At 51.5% G+C, this 17,980-nt stretch overlaps 1 protein-coding gene and 1 pseudogene across 2 annotated transcripts; one reads left to right on the top strand and one right to left on the bottom strand.

Annotated features, from left to right (window-relative positions):
* Window positions 1–779: 779 nt before the first annotated feature.
* Window positions 780–5,174, bottom strand: S100A2 (S100 calcium binding protein A2). 2 transcript variants are annotated; one of them, XM_032265111.1, is made up of 3 exons: window positions 4,820–5,174; window positions 3,389–3,542; window positions 780–1,039 (listed from the first exon to the last, which is right to left on the bottom strand). In XM_032265111.1, exons 2-3 carry the CDS (start codon window positions 3,527–3,529, stop codon window positions 887–889), a joined length of 294 nt encoding a protein of 97 aa, XP_032121002.1. In that variant the 5' UTR covers window positions 3,530–3,542; window positions 4,820–5,174; the 3' UTR covers window positions 780–886. The 2 variants fall into 2 exon arrangements, with proteins under 2 accessions (XP_032121002.1, XP_032121003.1); XM_032265112.1 differs by having other exon boundaries at window positions 3,389–3,536; window positions 4,820–4,916.
* Window positions 5,175–11,225: 6,051 nt separating this feature from the next.
* LOC116541117 overlaps window positions 11,226–17,980 on the top strand; it is a 15,739-nt pseudogene continuing 8,984 nt past the window's right edge.

The following is a 17,980-nucleotide window of genomic DNA, read 5'->3' as shown; positions in this document are numbered from 1 at the left end:
ATCACATAACTCTGGGGAACACATTCAAACCACAGCACTGCCTATGGCCTGTATTCTGACAATGAATCCTTCTTTTTATTTTGAGAAAAAGTCTTGCTCTGTTGCCCAAGGTGGATTGCAGTGGCCTGATCTTGCAACCTCTGTCTCCCAGGTTCAAGTGATTCTCCCGCCTCAACCTCCTGAGTAGCTAGGACTACAGGCATGCGCCACCACACCCAGCTAATTGTTTGGTATTTTTTGGTAGAGATGGGGTTTCACCATGTTGGCCAGGCGGGTCTCGAACTCCCAGCCTCAAGGGATCTGCCTGCCTCAGCCTCCCAAAGTGCTGGGATTACAGGGTGAGCCACCACACTTGGTCTGACAAGGAATCCTTTAAATAAAGCTTTGCAGGGTTGATTAGACTAATTCATATCTCCAGAACAGATCCTGGTACAACTCATTCCTTACAGTATTGAATGTTAAGATCTGTCCTTTATTCTGAGATTATACCTTTCCTCCTTTATTGGAACTGAAATTTTCTTTTTTTATGAAATGATAGTGATGGTAGAAGGTATTTGCCCTTTTTCATATCTTTATTTGACAAAATAAAAGTCAGTAACCTATCCTGATTTTCAAATTTTTGCTAGTATTTGAAATCCCAAAATTGAGACCTAAAGCACAGCTCTGGCCTTGGAGAGATTTCCAGGAGAGTCAGAGCCCAGAAGGGAGCGGGGTCCTGGAGGTCCTCATTTTTCAGCACTCCAGCTGAGCCAGCCAGATTATGGAACATCACTGGGTGATTAAAATATTATCAACAGATAAAAAATAAGTTTATTGAATACAAAACTCAAAGGCATCGAGCGTCCTGGGCTCAAGAGATCCATAGCAGGGCGTCAAGAGTTCTGCTTCAGGGTCGGTCTGGGCAGCCCTGGAAGAATTCATTGCACATGACAGTGATGAGGGCCAGAAAAACAGCATACTCCTGGAAGTCCACCTGCTGGTCACTGTTCTCATCCAGGTTGCCCATCAGCTTCTTCAGCCCCTCCTCATCCACCTTCTCCTGAAAGTGAGAGGAAATATGCTCATCACCAAGCCAGCCCCCAACCCCAGCTCCACCAAACACCCAGACCCCACACACACTCTAGTTGGCTCCCAGCTCTTCCTCCCCACTGGGCAGCTGGGTACATGGCGAGCAGGAGGCCCTGGGAGCTGCTAAGAGGGCCCAGTGAGTAAGGAGAAACGGATGCTCATTGGTGAACACCTCCAGTGTGCCCCCCTCCTGGACACAAGGAAGACACTCAGGGCTCCTCTGAGAACACATCAGCTCAAATCCCACAGGATCCCAGCGAGATAAGGTATCATCACCCCATTCTGTCGATGAGGAAACTGAAGACTGCTGCTCCCCAACACCAGCCAGGTGGATTCAGAAGAGAAGAACACTTTATTTTTTAAGACAAGGTCTTGCTCTGTTGCCCAGACTGGAGTGCAGTGGCACCATCACGACTCACTGCAGCCTCAGCCTCCTGGGCTCAAGCAATCCTCCCACCTCAGCCTCCCAAGTAGCTGGGACCACAGGCTCACGCCACCACGCCCAGCTAATTGTTTATTTTTAGTAGAGACAAAGTCTCATTATGTTGCCTAAGCTGGTCTTGGCAACCAGAGTGATCTCACTCTGTCACCCAGGCTGGATCACAGCTCACTGTAACCTCAAATTCCTGGGCTCAATCAATCCTCCCAAGTAGCTGGGACTACAGGAGTATGCCACCGTGCCTGGCCAATTTTTATTTTTATTTTTGTAGAGATGAAGTCTTGCCATGTTGCCCAGGTTAGTCGAACTCCTGGGCTTAAGAGATCGTCCTGCCTTAACTTCCCAGAGTGTGGGGATTACAGGCATGGGCCACCGTGCCCAGCTGAAAAACACTTTTTTAATACTAGCCAAAATAATTAGAAAAGTTTAACCTCCAGGCGCGGTGGCTCACGCCTGTAATCCCAGCACTTTGGGAGGCCGAGGCGGTCAGATCACGAGGTCAATACTGGCCAACATGGTGAAACCCAATCTCTACCAAAAAATACCAAAAAAAATTAGCTGGGCGTGGTGGCGTGCGCCTGTAGTCCCAGCTACTTGGGAGGCTGAGGCAGAAGAATTGCTCGAACCCAGGAGGCAGAGATTGCAGTGAGCTGAGATTACGCCGCTGCACTCCAGCCTGGCGCCTGGCGACAGAACAAGGCTGTCTCAAAAAATAAAAAAGAAAGAAAGAAGGAAAAGTTTAGCCAACCACAAAAACAAAACAAAAAAAGGAAAGAAGGACCTGCCTCATGTGTTCAAAGCCCAACACCTAACCTTGGGATCACCAAAGAGTCAGGCTCGGGAGGCTGGGGGACAAATTGAGGGTTGACTGCATTTCTCCACGAAATATATTTTGACCATATATTTCAGCTGGGCTTTTCTCTCCCTACACACTTTCTTAGTGTGGCATATAAAAATGGGAAAAGGCCAAGCACGGTGGCTCACATCTGTAATTCCAATACTTCGGGAGGCCGAGATGGGAGGACTGCTTGAGCCCAGGAGTTCAAGCAACATAGCAAGACTCCAACTCTACAAACATTTTTTTAAAAAATTGGTCAGGCATGGTGGCATACGCCTGTAGTCCCAACTACTTAGGAGGATTGCTTGAGCCCAGGAGTTTGAGGTTACAATGAGCTACGATCCAGCCTGGATGACAGAGTGAGATCTTGTCCCCTCCCCCACAAAAAAAAAGGAAAGAGAGAGAGAGAGAGAACGTGCCAGTGCTGTGTGATGTTGGGACAATCACTTTTCCTTTCTGGGCTCTGGTTTCTCAACTCTCCAATGACAGGATTAGACAGATGGGCCCTGAAGGCCCTAACAGCACACAGTTCTCTGGAATGCTGGAGGAGACAGCCATTAATAAAACACTCCCAGCCAGGCATGGTGGCTCACACCTGTAATCTCAGCACTTTGGGAGGCCAAGGCAGGCGGATCATCTGGGGTCAGGAGCTCGAGACCAGCCTGACCAACATGGAAAAACCCTGTCTCTACTAAAAATACAAAATTAGCCAGGCGTGGTGGCACATGCCTGTGATCCTAGCTACTCTGGAGGCTGAGGTGGGAGAATCAGTTGTGGTGAGCCGAGATCGCGCCATTGCACTTCCTGCCTGGGCAACAGAGTGAAATTCCATCTCAAAAATAAATAAATAAAAATACATAAAAAATTAAAGCACTCCCACTCAGGCCTCACTCCCACTCCAGTGGGGCCATGAAGCAAAAGTGGAGAAAGGGCTGGGCCCCAGCCCGGCACTTTCATCAGTAGGCACCCAGAACTGGAGGAGAGGTTTAACCTGCACCCCCACACTCACACCAGGCGCTCCCCCACGGGCCTGCGCCACTCACCCCCACAAAGCTGGGCAGCTCCTTCTGCAGCAGTTCCTTCATCTCCCCCTTACTCAGCTTGAACTTGTCGCCCTCCTGGCAGGAGTACTTGTGGAAGGTGGTGACCAGCACAGCCAGTGCCTGCTCCAGGGGACTGCACATCGTGGACCTGCAGCTGCAGAGGTGCCAGGTGATGGGGACCCTGCTGAGGCTCCTGGGGCCTTGGCTCAGCCTGCAGGGTCTGCTTCTGCCCTACACCCGCAAACCACCTGGCAAAGCCCCTCTCTGAAGGGGAAGGCAGGGGTTGCATCTCCCCCTCAGACTGTTCTTCCCTGAGGGGGGGGGCATACCTCCACCTCACACTGAGGGCAGATACTAACACTTCCCTTGTGTCTGGGAGTCACCAATGGCAGGGCCCCAAGCCTCCTCTGATGGCACTTGGGACACCCCCCCGAGGGCAGGGCTCCCTGCTTGAGTGTCTGCCAGAAGGAAAATGACAGGGTGACCAGAGTCCCATTTTGACAGCATCTGCCCAGGTACTGGGGAGCAGACCACATGTGTGGGCCGGGGGGGCGCCATAGCTACAGCTGTGAGCAGGAAGACCCCGGAAGGAGTCATTTCCCTCCTCAGACTCGGGGCTCCTGAAGCCAGAGGTGCCTCTCTCTGCCATCTAACTGGAAGCTCCCCTAGGGGTGTCTCCTCTCTCAAAGTAGGGGCTCTCAGAGGGCTGGGAATGTGTCTCCCCTCACCCTGAAGGCCCCTGAGCCATGGGGCGCTGCCTGCGTACAGACAGGGACCTGGGTATCGTAGGGGCAACTGAACATCCTCTCCACCAGGAGGGACCTGTTGGAATTAGGATTAAAGAAGTGAAATGTTCAGTGCCTTGGGACCAGGATGGGACAGACCTCAGCGGCAAGGCCTGTGAGAATGCTCAGACCAGCCGGGAAGGCTTTGGCAGGTTCCGGGGTGAAGCCAGAGGAGCTATGCCAGAGGCAGGGCACGCCCTGGGCCTGTCCTGCCAGCCCTCCCTTCACCGAGGCAGGGCGCAGAGCTGTGCTGCTCAGGGCCATGCCCAGGCAGAGTCTCACACTTGAGACCCCTGCCTCTTGCTCCTTAGTCCCGTTAGAATCCAGGACTTTGCAATGACAAAAAGCCAAGCAAAACCATCTCAGGATTCTTACTGTAACATCACCCACATGTATGCCCAAAGAAGGGTCCTAGACTGAGCTATCCAGGGAGGGCCTCAGAGCAACCCCTGCACCATGACCTCACAGAGGAACCTGGAGAAAGACCCTCCAGTCAACACTTCACAGACGCTTCTTCCGAGGTGGAAGGCCCAGAGACGCCCGGGTTGATCCACCAGGGAAGCCGGATTGAAAGAACCATGGAGACAAAGGCAGAGACCCAGGGCGGTCCTCCGGACCCTGTCCTCAGCAGGACAGAGGTACTCACCAGATCAGGTGGCGGAGAGAAACCCAGGAAGGAGAGCAAGGCACCCAGGCTCCCAGGGTGAGGATTTATATGTTTGCCCCGCTGGCCCCCGACTTGGCATTTTTAGGAAACCAAACCTGCCTCGACCTGCTCCCACCAAAGCCTGGCCTCCCGCCATTCCCACTCACTTCCTGCCAGCGCCCTCCCTCCCAGAGGGTGCCAGCTCCACCACCAGCTGGCAGAGGGCTCTAGGCTAGGCCAAGGGCAGCCCCTGAGCCCACCCCGGCCACAGTGGGGAGTGGGAGGTGTCATGGGGAGTGGGCAGCCTGGGCCAGGGGTGAGGGGAGGCAGCCCTTCCCTGGGGCCTGGAGACTGGTGCCAGGCCTCGTTCTCGTGACATGCCTGTGAGTCACAGCCGGCTCCTGAGCGAGACGCTGCAGACACACACTGGGACTTCATGGCCCCGTGCTCGTGTGCATACATGTGCCTGTGTGTGTGACACAGAAGCAACCTGGGGCCACGCTCGGGAAGCCGGAGGCCAGAGACGGCCGCTGGGGGACATCAGGAGGACAGGACTGACTTCAGGGCACGGACGAAGTGCAGTTACTTGTAATGGCCAGCACCAGAATACCTCTTAATGAGGTCATGAAGTAACTACGCGTGCTTGGAAATACAGAGGCTGCCTCCGCGTAGGGAGGGGTCTGGAAGGATGAGCTGCTCTGCACACAGCCACAGCTGGGCCACAGTCTGTGCGGAGTGCAAGGAAGTCTCGAGTTGTTAAATGGTGAACAAGAAAACTTTGGCCTTCCCTTCTCCAGCCTGAGGGCTGGGGAGGTGGATAGGGGAAGATCTCTACCCAGGGCAGAAAACACCAGCTGGACAGCTTCCTAAGCCAGAGTCCCGGCCTGAGCAGAGGCTCCAGCCACAGCCCTTCTCACCACCCCCACACACTTGTGCTCCCCAGACCGGAGAAGCGCAAACACTGCGGCCATTCAGAGCCCAGCCCGAGGGAGGGCTGCCCCCTCCCAGGGCCTCTTCCTCCTTGACCCTTTGTCTATCCCAACCCCAGTCTGGGCATCTGGGCACCGCCCTTTCTGTGGCCCAACTTCTTCCCCTCCCCCAGCCCCTCTACCCCAGCCCTAGGTGACTCACCCAGAGGTTCCACGCCCAGATGCCCAGGCAGTGACTCAGCGGCACCACCCTCCTCCGCCAGGGCCAGGGCAGCAGCAGTCCCAGAGCAGCAGGCGGAAGCCCCAGCCCAGCCCGGCAGGGAGAGCACTGGCATGGAGACCCCGCACGAGCCTGCCAGGGGGAACCAGAGGAGGATCAGACCGATAAGAGGCTGGTCCCTTCCTGGCAGTCACTGTGTCACCTGGGGACCAGCCCGAGCAGTGTACATGAAGCCAGGTCTTGGGGGCCGCAGTGTCCTCTTCTATACCTTGGCACAGCCACCCAGTGTCCCCTGCTCCCCTCGGCACTTGAACCCTCATGCTACTTGTCTTCCCGGGAAGCCTACTTCAGGTAGAACTCGGAATAAACACCCTTCACACTGAGGGTGAGGGACAAGGAGTGCCATGCATCGATTTTCACAGCCATTTGTTCCTTTGAACTAAGGGCCTCCGCAGGACCCTCCCTGCTCGGAAACTGCAATGCGTCCCCACGGCTATCCCTTAAACCTGGAGGTATGTTCTCACTCATAAGTGGGAGTTGAACAATGAGAACACATGGACGCAGGGCCTGTCGGCGGGATTGGGGTTGGGGGCGGGGGGCAAGGGGAGAGAGAGCATTAGGACAAATACCTAATGCATGCAGGGCTTAAAACCTAGATGACAGGTTGATGGGTGCAGCAAACCACCACGGCGCATGTACACCTATGTGACAAACCTGCATGTTCTGCACATGCATCCCAAACTTAAAATGAAAATAAAATTTAAATTAAAAAATTTGTTAAAGCCTGGCGGTGAGATGCTCCAGGCTCGGCCCTCTGCTGGGTGTCCCTTGAACACAGAGGCACATGCAGCTAGTGTGGCCAAGCCCCTCAGCCTGCGCTGACCCCTCTGCGCAGAACGTGCCCACACACGCCCACGCCCTCTCTCCTGCTGAAATCCCACCCCACCCTTCGAAGGCCAGCAAAATGCCACCCACGGCAGAGAGCCTTCCCAGGGCCCAACCGGATTCAGTCTCCACCTGCTCTGCCCTGTTGCCCTTCTCGTGTGTACCTAGAGCATTCCGATTTTGACTGAATTGCTTGTGTACTTGCTTTCCCTCAGCCTCACCCCCACATGGTGAGCTCATCAGTCTTACTCATTTCTGCATGAGGTAAGGGTCTTGCCCACACCAGGTGCCAACCAGTGTTTACAGCAACCGCATGGCAACAGGGGCACTGGAGGAGCGCTTAGGAGCCAGGGAGTCCCTCTCACCCCCTGAAATCACACCACTAACTATGCTACAAAATAAGCACCTCTCCTCTGGATCCCAAGAGTGGAACGGAGACACCTGGTCGGAAAACAGCATCAGAGAGCTACAAATCCCTGCGGGGTGACAGCAGAAATGAGGCTCCCAGGACCCAGTGAGGGAGCCGGGCAAACCCCCCAGTGGGCAGAGACAGAGACAGGAGCAGACAAACAGGCAGTCAGATGGAAAAGCCAGGGAGGAAAAGAGAGACAGCAGCAGAGCCGAGGGTCACCAGGGTCAGCTCCTGTTGGCCCGTCCTAATCAGATGTCTCTGTCTCAGGAACTGAGGCCGCCAATGCATCCATCAAATGGCCTTATTCCCAAGATTGGTGATCATCATATTCATTTGCCACTAACATACTGTGTACCCTTGGGCAATTCCACAGCAGGACAGGAGAGTTGTACGGAATGGCCCCTACAGTCCGATCCCAATCCCACTCTGACATTCTCCAGCTGCCTACAGAGGCAGAAAACTTAGGACACAGGCAGACCCTGTGGACATCCAAGACAGTGACTCTGCCCAGGCCCAGCCTAAGGAAGCTGGGTCCTCACATTCCATCCACTCCCTCTCCGGGCTCCAGTTGTCAGAAATTTTCCACCAGCAGCCCCGTGGGTTTTGCCCGGCTGCTTCGTGCCCTCTGGTGATTGAGGCGTGCCACTGCAGCGCTAGCCTGCTGTCGTCCTCCCTGCCTCTTGACCGCCAGGCCCTGCCGAACGTCGCTGCTGACTCACACAGGAGGAGGCAGTGCTGATTCATTTACAAGGGGCCTTCCTACACCCATACCTGCCTCACATAGATGAGGTTTCCGGGACAGTCCCTATCCAGAAGCCCAGGTGGATGTCTGAGATGACAGCCAGATACCTGGAAGCCATTTTAAAGGCCTGCGGATATAGTTACCTGGGAGACAGGAGGCAGGAGGACCATTTGAGCCTAGGGATTCGAGGCTGCAGTGAGCCATGATCGTGCCACTGCACTCCAGCCTGGACAACAGAGCAAGACCCTGTCTCAACCAATCCATCATTCAATGCAAGCCAGGAGATAGGGGCAGGAGGAAATCAGGTGTCAGAAGTGAGGGACTGGCCACTGCCAAGTTCTGCCCACCCACCCCCTTCCCCAGGCTGTTCGGGGAAAGAGAAATGGCCTCACTGTGGGGGCCGCAGGTCTAGTTTAAGTCCTGGCATTGCCTCTGGCTCACTGTGTGACCGTCGAGCTCGGCTGAGTGGTGCCACAAACCTGAGCATAAATGTTTTCAGCAGAAGGACCCCTTCGTTATGCCCCTGCCCCACAAAAGAAGTTCTGAAGTATTCTCTCTTAGCAAACTGCATTAAATGATTTATTTCCCCTGTTTTACTAATCGGATCCATAAGTGTCTCCCGACAGCATGACCAGCATGCAAGGACCCACGTTATCACACTGGGTTCGGGTCATTCTGGATTTGCCACTCACAATGGGTGTGTGCATATCCTTTGCTGGAGGGGTGCAGACTGAAATTTCTAAGCATCTGCTGTACATCAGGTGCTCTCTGTATATTACCCCATTTAATTCACACAACAATCACAGGAAGTTAGAACCAGCTGACCCCACTTCACAGAGAACACTGAGACTCAAAGTCTCCCCAGATTCACACAATTAGTTAGGGGTGCAGAGGCCTGATGAACACAGGTGGTCACAATGCTAGTTTTCTAGAAGCTCCAATCATCCCCTGATTACCCTGAGAGCGCTACATTCCATTTCCATTCAGACCAGCCTCAGTCTCTCTGCCCATCCTCTCTCCACCCCCACACCCCGCCTATCTGTCTCATTTCTCAACCTCACCAGGTGGAAGAAGCCCATCTTCTCCCCATCTCTGATTCTGGCATCTTTTCCTCTTGCCTTCAAATGACCTTTGGCCTGGATTCTTTTTAATTTTTGTGTATTTATTTACTTACTTATTCAAGACATAGTCTCCCCAGGCACGGTGTCTCACACCTGTAATCTCAGCACTTTGGGAAGCCAAGGCAGGCAGATCACGAGGTCAAGAGATCAAGACTATCCTGGCCAACCTGGTCAAACCCTGTCTCTACTAAAAATATAAAAATTAGCTGGGCATGGTGGTGTGCACCTGTAGTCCCAGCTACTCGGGAGGCTGAGGCAGGAGAATTGCTTGAACCCAGGAGGCGGAGGTTGCAGTCAACCAAGATCGTGCCACTGCACTCCAGCCTAGTGCCTGGCAACAGAGCGAGACCCTGTCTCAAAAAAAAAAAAGACATAGTGTCACTCTGTCGCCAAGGCTGGAGTACAGTGGCGCCATCACAGCTCACTACAGCCTCAGCCTCCTGGGCTCGAGTGATCCTCCCACATCAACCTCCTGAGTAGCTGGGGCTATAAGCGCATGCCACTGTGCCCAGCTATTTTTCTCATTTTTTGTGGTGACAGAGTTTTGCCGTGTTGCCCAGACTTGTCTTGATCTCCTGAGCTCAAGCAATCCTCCTGCCTCGGCCTCCCAGAGTGCTGGGAAACCAACTCGAGCCAGCATGTCCAGCCTAGTCTAGATTCAATATAAGCATAAAAGAGACTGGGCACGGTGGTTCATGCCTGTAATCCCAGAATTTTGGGAGGCCGAGGCAGGCAGATCACCTGAGGCCAAGAGTTCAAGATCAGCCTGCCCAACATGGCAAAACCCCATCTCTACTAAAAACACAAAAATTAGCTGGGTGTGGTGGTGCACACCTGTAATCCCAGCAACTCGGGAGGCTGAAGCACGAGAATAGCTTGAACCTGGGAGGTGGAGATTGCAGTGAGCTACAATCACATCACTGCACTCTAGCCTGGGCAACAGAGTGAGACCCTGTCTCAAAAAAATAATAGTACAATAAAATAGGCTTAAAGGAACCCTTTCTCAGATGTCCCTCCTCCTGGCTTCCCCCTACCACAAATAACAACACCATCCACCCAATCGCCCAAACCAGAAATGTGGCCATCCCCAGTCCTCTAGCCTCCTGCTTCCCCCTCCCTGCCCTCCAGATGTTGGTCAGTCAACCTACTGTCTCCACCTTGTAAATACCCCTCCGCTCTGTCCACGCTGCCTTAGTTCCCTCAGCACCATCCTGCTCCTGGACTACTGCAAGCACAGCCCAACTCCCCTCCCACCTCCACCCTTGCCCCCTGCCACTCTAACTCCTTCTCAGTTCTGCCACCAGAGGAATCTTCCTGAAATTCAAATCCGAGCATGTCACCGCAGATTCAAACGTTTAGTGAACCCCCATAACGTTCAAAAGAAGGCTGCCTTGCATGGCATGACTTTGCCAGCACAGCAACTACACTGATGTGTGTGCCACGCCCTTCTGTGCTTCCAAGCACCTGCCTGTACCTCACATTCTCTTGAAAAGCCCTTCTTCGGGGTGTCCACCTGTTGATCCTAATCATCCTTTAAACTCACTCAACAGCACTTTGGGAGGCCGAGGCGGGTGGATCACGAGGTCAAGAGATCAAGACCATCCTGGTCAACATGGTGAAACTCCGTCTCTACAAAAAATACAAAACGTTAGCTGGGCATGGTGGCGAGTGCCTGTAATCCCAGCTACTCAGGAGGCTGAGGCAGGAGAATTGCCTGAACCCAGGAGGCAGATGTTGCGGTGAGCCGAGATCGCGCCATTGCACTCCAGCCTGGGTAACAAGAGCGAAACTCCGTCTCAAAAAAAAAGTTTTTTAGCAGGGAGGAGCCACCCACTCCTCTCTCCACCACTCTCTGCCCCTCCCAGGGTAACAGGTATGACTGAGGGATAGGCTCTGAGCAGGCTCGGCTCTGTGCCTTCTCACTGCAGCTTCCTCTCCCTAGCCAGTCTGGCCCCGGGAAGATGCACCCGCCTCCTGCACTCCCCACCTGCACTGATGACCCACCACTGCGAGGGTCATCAAGAAGTAAAGAAAGGTCTACTCAAGTAGCAATGGGAGCTCTTTTCCTCCCTGGCTGTCTGAGGATAGGCCGCCACCATGAACGACACAGTAAGTATCCACACCAGAAAGTTCACGACCAAACGACGACTCCAGAGGAAACAAATGGTCATTGATGTCCTTCACCCCAGGAAGGCAACAGTGCCTAAGACAGAAATTCGGGAAAAACCAGCCAAAGTGTACAAAACCACCGCGGATGTCATCTTTGTGTTCGGATTCAGAACTCATGTTGGTGGTGGCAAGACAGCTGGCTTTGGCATGATTGATGGTTCCCTGGATTATGCAAAGAAAAAGAAACCCAAACATAGATTTGTAAGACGTGGCCTGTGTGAGAAGACAAAGACCTCAAGAGAGCAACGAAAGGAACGCAGGAACAGAAGAAGGAAGTCGGGGGACTCAGAGGCCAATGTTGGCGCTGGCAAAAAGTGAGCTGGAGATCGGATCACGGCCGAAGTGGTAAAAGTGCTGCCATGATGTTATCTACAGCCGTGGTGGATTTTTCACGAGAAGCTGAATAAACTAAAAACTTTCATGTGAAAAGAAAAAAAGAAGAAGCAACGGAGACGAATAGAAAGATCTTTTCAGCCTCAGCTCCAAATTACATTCTCTGGTTCACAGCTGAGACTTGGAGCTTGGCTTGAGTCCTTTTTCTCAGAAATCAAAAGAAAGAAGGATGTGAACAATTAGCACCCTCAGAAACCCTAATCCCCAGGCCTCCCTCCGCCTCAGCCACTCTGTTATTATCTACGCTGTTACCCAGGGCCGTTCCCCAGGGGGATCTGCTCAGGAAACATCCACTCCTTGTGCGCCTAACCTCCCACCACCTCCACCATCATTCCTGCCCTAATGAAGGTAGGTTAGAAAGAGCCAGCCACTCTGTACCCTCTCCCACTGGGCCTCAGGGCCCGCTGGGACTTGCCTCCCCAACCTACAACTCCTTATACAAAGTCAATGTATCAGGCTGAGCATAGTGGCTCATACCTGTAACCCCATCACTAGAAAGCTGAGGCAAGAGAATCGCTTGAGGCGGAGTTCAAGACCACCCTGGTCAATAGACTGAGCTATACAAAATAATAACAATAATAATGTCAGTGTGTCGTGGTTCCTGAGTTCTGATGCCTGACACCTGGCTCAAGAACGCGGAATATTTCCACCCTGGCCTGCCAGCTCTCATGGTCTCCCAGCGCCAGAGGCTGCTGCTGTCCTGGCAAGGCCATAGGCCTGGGTGTCAGGCAGGCTTGAGTCTGAAGCCAAGCTCAGAGGGCCAAGAAGGAACAATGTCACTTGGTTAAACTGAAACTGGTGCTAACGGGAATCAACATAAATCAGGTGATTCACAATCTTCCCAGAAACACCCAACTTGGGAGATGCATTGTGTGTTCTGATAAATCCAAGTTGATTTCTAAATCTTAGAAAAGGACTAAGGGAAGCTTCAGAAAAAGAAAGGTGACTCAGGACAGTGAGCGGTGATTTTTAATAGTATAGTGTGTTGCTCATGAGGAAATGGTTTAAAGAAAGACGTTTTTGAAGATGAATGTCTAACACTGGGAAATGGTTATGCAAAGGACTTAAGACTCTGGATTCTAGATTTGAATCTTGACTCTACCATATTCTAATTCTGTCAATCAAGATCTTTCAGCTGAAAGAGACAGAAGTTTAATTCAAGCTCACCAAAGTAAAAAGGAGGTGTATTGAGTTACGTCGCATAAGGTCACAGTGATAATTCGCAGGATCAATAAACCACAGCCGTGGGGACCAGAATGAGGAACTCAACACTATTCATTCATCCATTCTTCTCTTGTGTGTTTGTGTCTTTTTGCATGTGAGCGTCACCCTTAGCGTAGCATAGCAGAGCCTCTCCAAATAATGAGGACCGTGGCCACAGACTGCTCCAGCTTTGTAAACCCATTATTTATGTATTAATCCAGAGAAGAGCCCTGATTGGCCCTGCTTTGTACTCAGCCATGGGCCAATTTCTGTTGCCAGGGAGATGGGGTGCTGTGATTAGCCAGTGTGGTCAAAGGGTCTCTTACTAAAAGAAGGAAGCGCTGGGTGCAGTGGCTCACGCCTGTAATCCCAGCACTTTGGGAGGCCGAGGCAGGTGGATCACAAGGTCACAAGTTCGAGACCAGCCTGGCCAACATGGTGAAACCCCGACTCTACAAAAAATACAAAAATTAGCCAGGCGTGGTGGCTCATACCACTAATCCCAGCTACTCGGGAGGCTGAGGCAGGAGAATTGCTTGAACCCAGGAGGCGGAGGTTGCAGTAAGCGGAGATCACGCCGTTGTACTCCAACCTGGGTGACAGAGCAAGACTCCGTCTCGAAAAAAAAATGAATAAACTGTGAGGTATACTGAAAACCAATGTCATGTCCAAGATGGGGCCATCTGATGTATCAGCAACATCAGACTATGACCAAACCCCACACCCACCAAACTACAAGGGCTGTGATCCACTCCTGGTCTCTCTGTCAATATTTATTTATCCTTTTAACCCATCTTTTGCCATCTGCAAGTGTCAGATGTTAGTTTAAGAAAAATAGTAAAGAAAAACCCTAAAATTGAGGATAATCTGTTAATTTGCTACATTATTTCTCCTAGTTTGGAAACTCCCGGATTTTTCTCATTATAATTGGTAAAACATCTAGGTCTAGCTTCAAAAATAATGGACTTTGGTGACAACTTGCTGGATCCAGTTCAATGCTTCCCCCCATTTCAAAATAAGAAACTGGTTCCCTACGGGGAGACAGACACACACCAGTAACTAGGCTTACTCAGCGACCCTTTAAGTCCACCCACCTCTGGGCTCTCCATTCTCCAACCAGCCTCTGCTTTGCATTTGGATTCTCAAAGGAACTTTACTTCTGGGAAGAAATTGAGCTAATTCCTGGAATGTTCGGGTTTATTTTGTGGTCATAAAGATGCACGAGAATTAGTCTCTCAGAACAAAAGCATCCCTCAGTGAAGTGATAAAGAATGACCTGAACCTGCCCAGCTTCTGGTTAGATAAACATCTGTTCCTAAGAAGGAAAGAAGAGACAGGGAGCCGACGTGTCATCTCAGCGCTTTGGGAGGTCAAAGCGGGAGGGTCGCTTGAGGCCAGGAATTCCAGACCAGTCTGGGCAACAGAGCAAGAGACCACCTCTATATATAATAATGAAAATTCAGTTCATTGCAGCACTGTTTACAATAGCAAAGACCTGGAACCAACCCAAATGCCCATCGACGATAGACTGGATAGGGAAAATGTGGCACATATACACCATGGAATATTATGCAGCCATCAAAAACAATGAGTTTGGGTCCTTTGTAGGGACTTGGATGAACCTGGAAACCATCATTCTCAGCAAACTGACAGAAGAGCAGAAGATCAAACACCACATGTTCTCACTCACAGGCAGGTGTTGAACAATGAGAACACATGGACACAGGGAGGGGAGCACTGCACGCTGGGGTCAGTTGGGGGGAGGTGGGGGAGGGACGGTGGGGGGGCGGGGGGGTGGGGGGGGAAGGCAGGGGGGGGGGTGCCGGATGTGGGTGATGGGGAGGAGGGCAGCAGATCGCACTGCCACGTGTGTTCCTATGCAGCAATTTTGCATGTTCTTCGCATGTACCCCAAAACCTGAAATGCAATAAAATAAATAAATGGGGAAAAAAAAAAGAAAATTCAAAAATTATTAAACTATATATATTAGCTGGGCATGGTGGCTCATGTCCGGAGTCCCAGCTACTCAGGAGGCTGAGTCAGGAGGATCACTTGAGCACAGGAAGTCAAGGCTGCAGTGAGCCATAATTGTACCACACTGTTCTCCAGCCTGAGCAACAGAAAATGACCCTGTCAACGAAAGAAAGAAAAGAAAAGAGAGGAAGGGGGGAGGGAGGCGGAGAGAGAGAGACAGGAAAGAATGAAGGAAGGAAGGAGAAAGCGAGAAGAAAAAAAAGAAAGCGAGAGAAAGAGAGAGAGCGCAGGCCAGGTGTGGTGTGGCTCATGCCTGTAATCCAAACACTGGGAGGCTAACACAGGCAGATTGCTTGAGCCCAGGAGTTCAATACCATCCTGGGCAACAAAGCAAAACCCCATCTCCATAAAGAAAACAAAAATTAGCCAGGTGTGGTAGTGTGCACCTGTGGTTCCAGCTACTCAGGAGGCTGAAATGGAGGATCACTTGAGCTCAGGAAGCAGAGGTTGCAGTAAGCTGAGAACGCACCACTGCACTCCAGCCTGGGTGACAGAGGGAAACCCTATCTCAAAAAAAAAAAAAAGAAAAAAGAAAGGAAAAAAAAAGAGAAGGCAGACAGGCAGGTAGGCAGGAAGAAAGTATCATTTACTGAGTGCTTGTACTGTGTAGGCATTACACTGAGTAATGTACATTTATTACCTAATTTACTCTTCCCAACCACTCTGTAATGTAGGCTATGTCTGTGATTACTAGTCCAGGAAACAGAAGCACAATGGATTAAGTGCAGAGCTGGGATTTGAACTGGATTGGCCTGGCTGCATAGTACCACACCTCCATCACTGTGGCTCTGCCAGTCCTCCACCCAGAGTTTCTTCTGCAGCCCCTTTCCCAGGACCTCTTCCTCCCTCTACCCCAGCTGGTGGAGCTAACGTTGGTCCTCTAAGCTTTTCTCTCTTGCTTACTTCCCTCTGTCTCCTTTCTCTTTCTTCCTCTTTCTCACACCATCACCACCCCTCAGGTTATTTATTTATTTATTATTATTATTTTTTATAAATAGAGATGGGGTTTCTCCATGTTGATCAGGCTGGCCTCGAACTCCCACCCTCAGGAGATCCACCCACCTCGGCCTCCCAAAGTGCTGGGATTATAGGCGTGAGCCACCGCACCAGGCCTATTTATTTATTTTAATAGAGATGGTTCTTGCTCTGTTGCGCAGGCTGGTCTCAAATTCCTGGGCTCAAGAGATCCTCCCACCCCAACTCCCCCCAGTCCTCCACCCACCAGCAATAGCTAGGACTACAGGCACTCACCACCACACCTGAACACACCCTTCGGTTTAGACAGCTCCTAAAAAGGATTTGAATCTGCACTCCACCAGCTCCGCCCTTCCAGCCCCAGGCTCTACCAGTGAGCTCACTGCTTCCCCATACCCCAACTCCATCCCATCATCAAGCCCCAATGTGGGTATTGTCTTTGCCTTGCTCTGCAGAAACCCAGATACAGCCAAGCAGCCACTGAGCACACACCAGGTGCTGCTGGGTTTTCCTTGGAAGCTCATCTGGCCAACCCGTTCTCTCTGTCCCTGTAGCTACTGCCTCATGCCAGCCTGTCCTGGGACAGCAACCTCCTGGCTAGCCTCTCCTTGGACTGCAGTCTCTCCCTTCTTCATCCATTGTGATTATAGCTCTTTGTTCTGTCACTCACTTGCTCAAAAACCTTTTGGGTCTCTCCACGGACCACCATATCGTTTAAATTCTTCAACATGGCTCTCGAGGATAAAACTCTAATTCATTCTCTGTTCATGTACTTGACAAACAATTATTAAGTACTGACATTGGACTAGATAGACCCTGCGGAGAGATCGGTGAATAAAACAGACATATTCCCTGCCCTGGTGAAGCATGGAATTATATAATCAGCTGGGGGGAGGAAAGGGAAGAATATACAATTACAAGTAGTAGTAAGTGCTATGAATACAAATAGGTGTGATGATGGAGAACCATAGGGGTGCCAGGCACGCACCTGGGTACAGTCAGGAAATGGGCTTGCTAAGGAGGAGAGCTTTCATCTGAGACTGAAGGATAAGGAGTTGCCCACACAAAGACCAGAACCCAGGGATGGTAAAGAGTTTGGTATAAGGAAGCAAAAGAAGGCCGGTGTGGATGGAGCGTGGATGAAAGAGAGATTGGCACAGGGTGGAATTGGAGAGGTGAGCAGGGGTCAAATCATGCAGAGCCTTGTAGTCTATGTAAGAAACTTAGGGTTTTTTCTAACTCCAATGTCGTTGCATTCAAATGATGGAATGACATTATCTGATTTTAAAGATACTCTAGGGAACTCTCAACAAAGGATGGCACATTAGAGGTATTCTTTCTTCACCTTTGGGACATCACTAGGAATAATCAAACAGAAAAAGACAGAGAAAGGGGGAAAAGCCATGTTTACTGAAACTGATACAACCCCGGGCTACAGATCACAAAAGGCATCGGCTGAATGTATTTCTGCACGGAGCTAAGCAAGGACACTCAATGAGAGCAGAGCATGCCACCCAAGCCCTTGGTGGAGCACCCGCCCGGTGAAAGGAGCCTACCTGTCTGAGGTTGAGAAGATTCTGACACCCCAGGGCAGCAGGGAGGGGGAGCTTAAGAAGAAAGCATGAGGACGACACATTCCTATTGCCTCGTCAGGGACACCACCAGAGGTGAGCTGGGATGAAGCAGGAGAGGCAAGGCAGGCGGATCACCTGAGGCCGGGAGTTCAAGACCAGCCTGACCAACATGGTGAAACCCCATCTTAAAAATATATATATATAGGCCGGGCGCGGTGGCTCAAGCCTGTAATCCCAGCACTTTGGGAGGCCGAGGCGGGTGGATCACGAGGTCGAGAGATCAAGACCATCCTGGTCAACATGGTGAAACCCCGACTCTACTAAAACTACAAAAAATTAGCTGGGCATGGTGGCGCGTGCCTGTAGTCCCAGCTACTCAGGAGGCTGAGGCAGGAGAATTGCCTGAACCCAGGAGGCGGAGGTTGCGGTGAGCCGAGATCGCGCCATTGCACTCCAGCCTGGGTAACAAGAGCGAAACTCCGTCTCAAAAAAAAAAAAAATTTA

Source organism: Sapajus apella, unplaced genomic scaffold (assembly GCF_009761245.1).
Source record: "Sapajus apella isolate SASKATOON/1434 unplaced genomic scaffold, GSC_monkey_1.0 scaffold148, whole genome shotgun sequence".
Lineage (NCBI taxonomy): Eukaryota > Metazoa > Chordata > Mammalia > Primates > Cebidae > Sapajus > Sapajus apella.
Note: the sequence above shows the minus strand (reverse complement) of the source record. Positions and strands in the feature narration are given on the sequence as shown.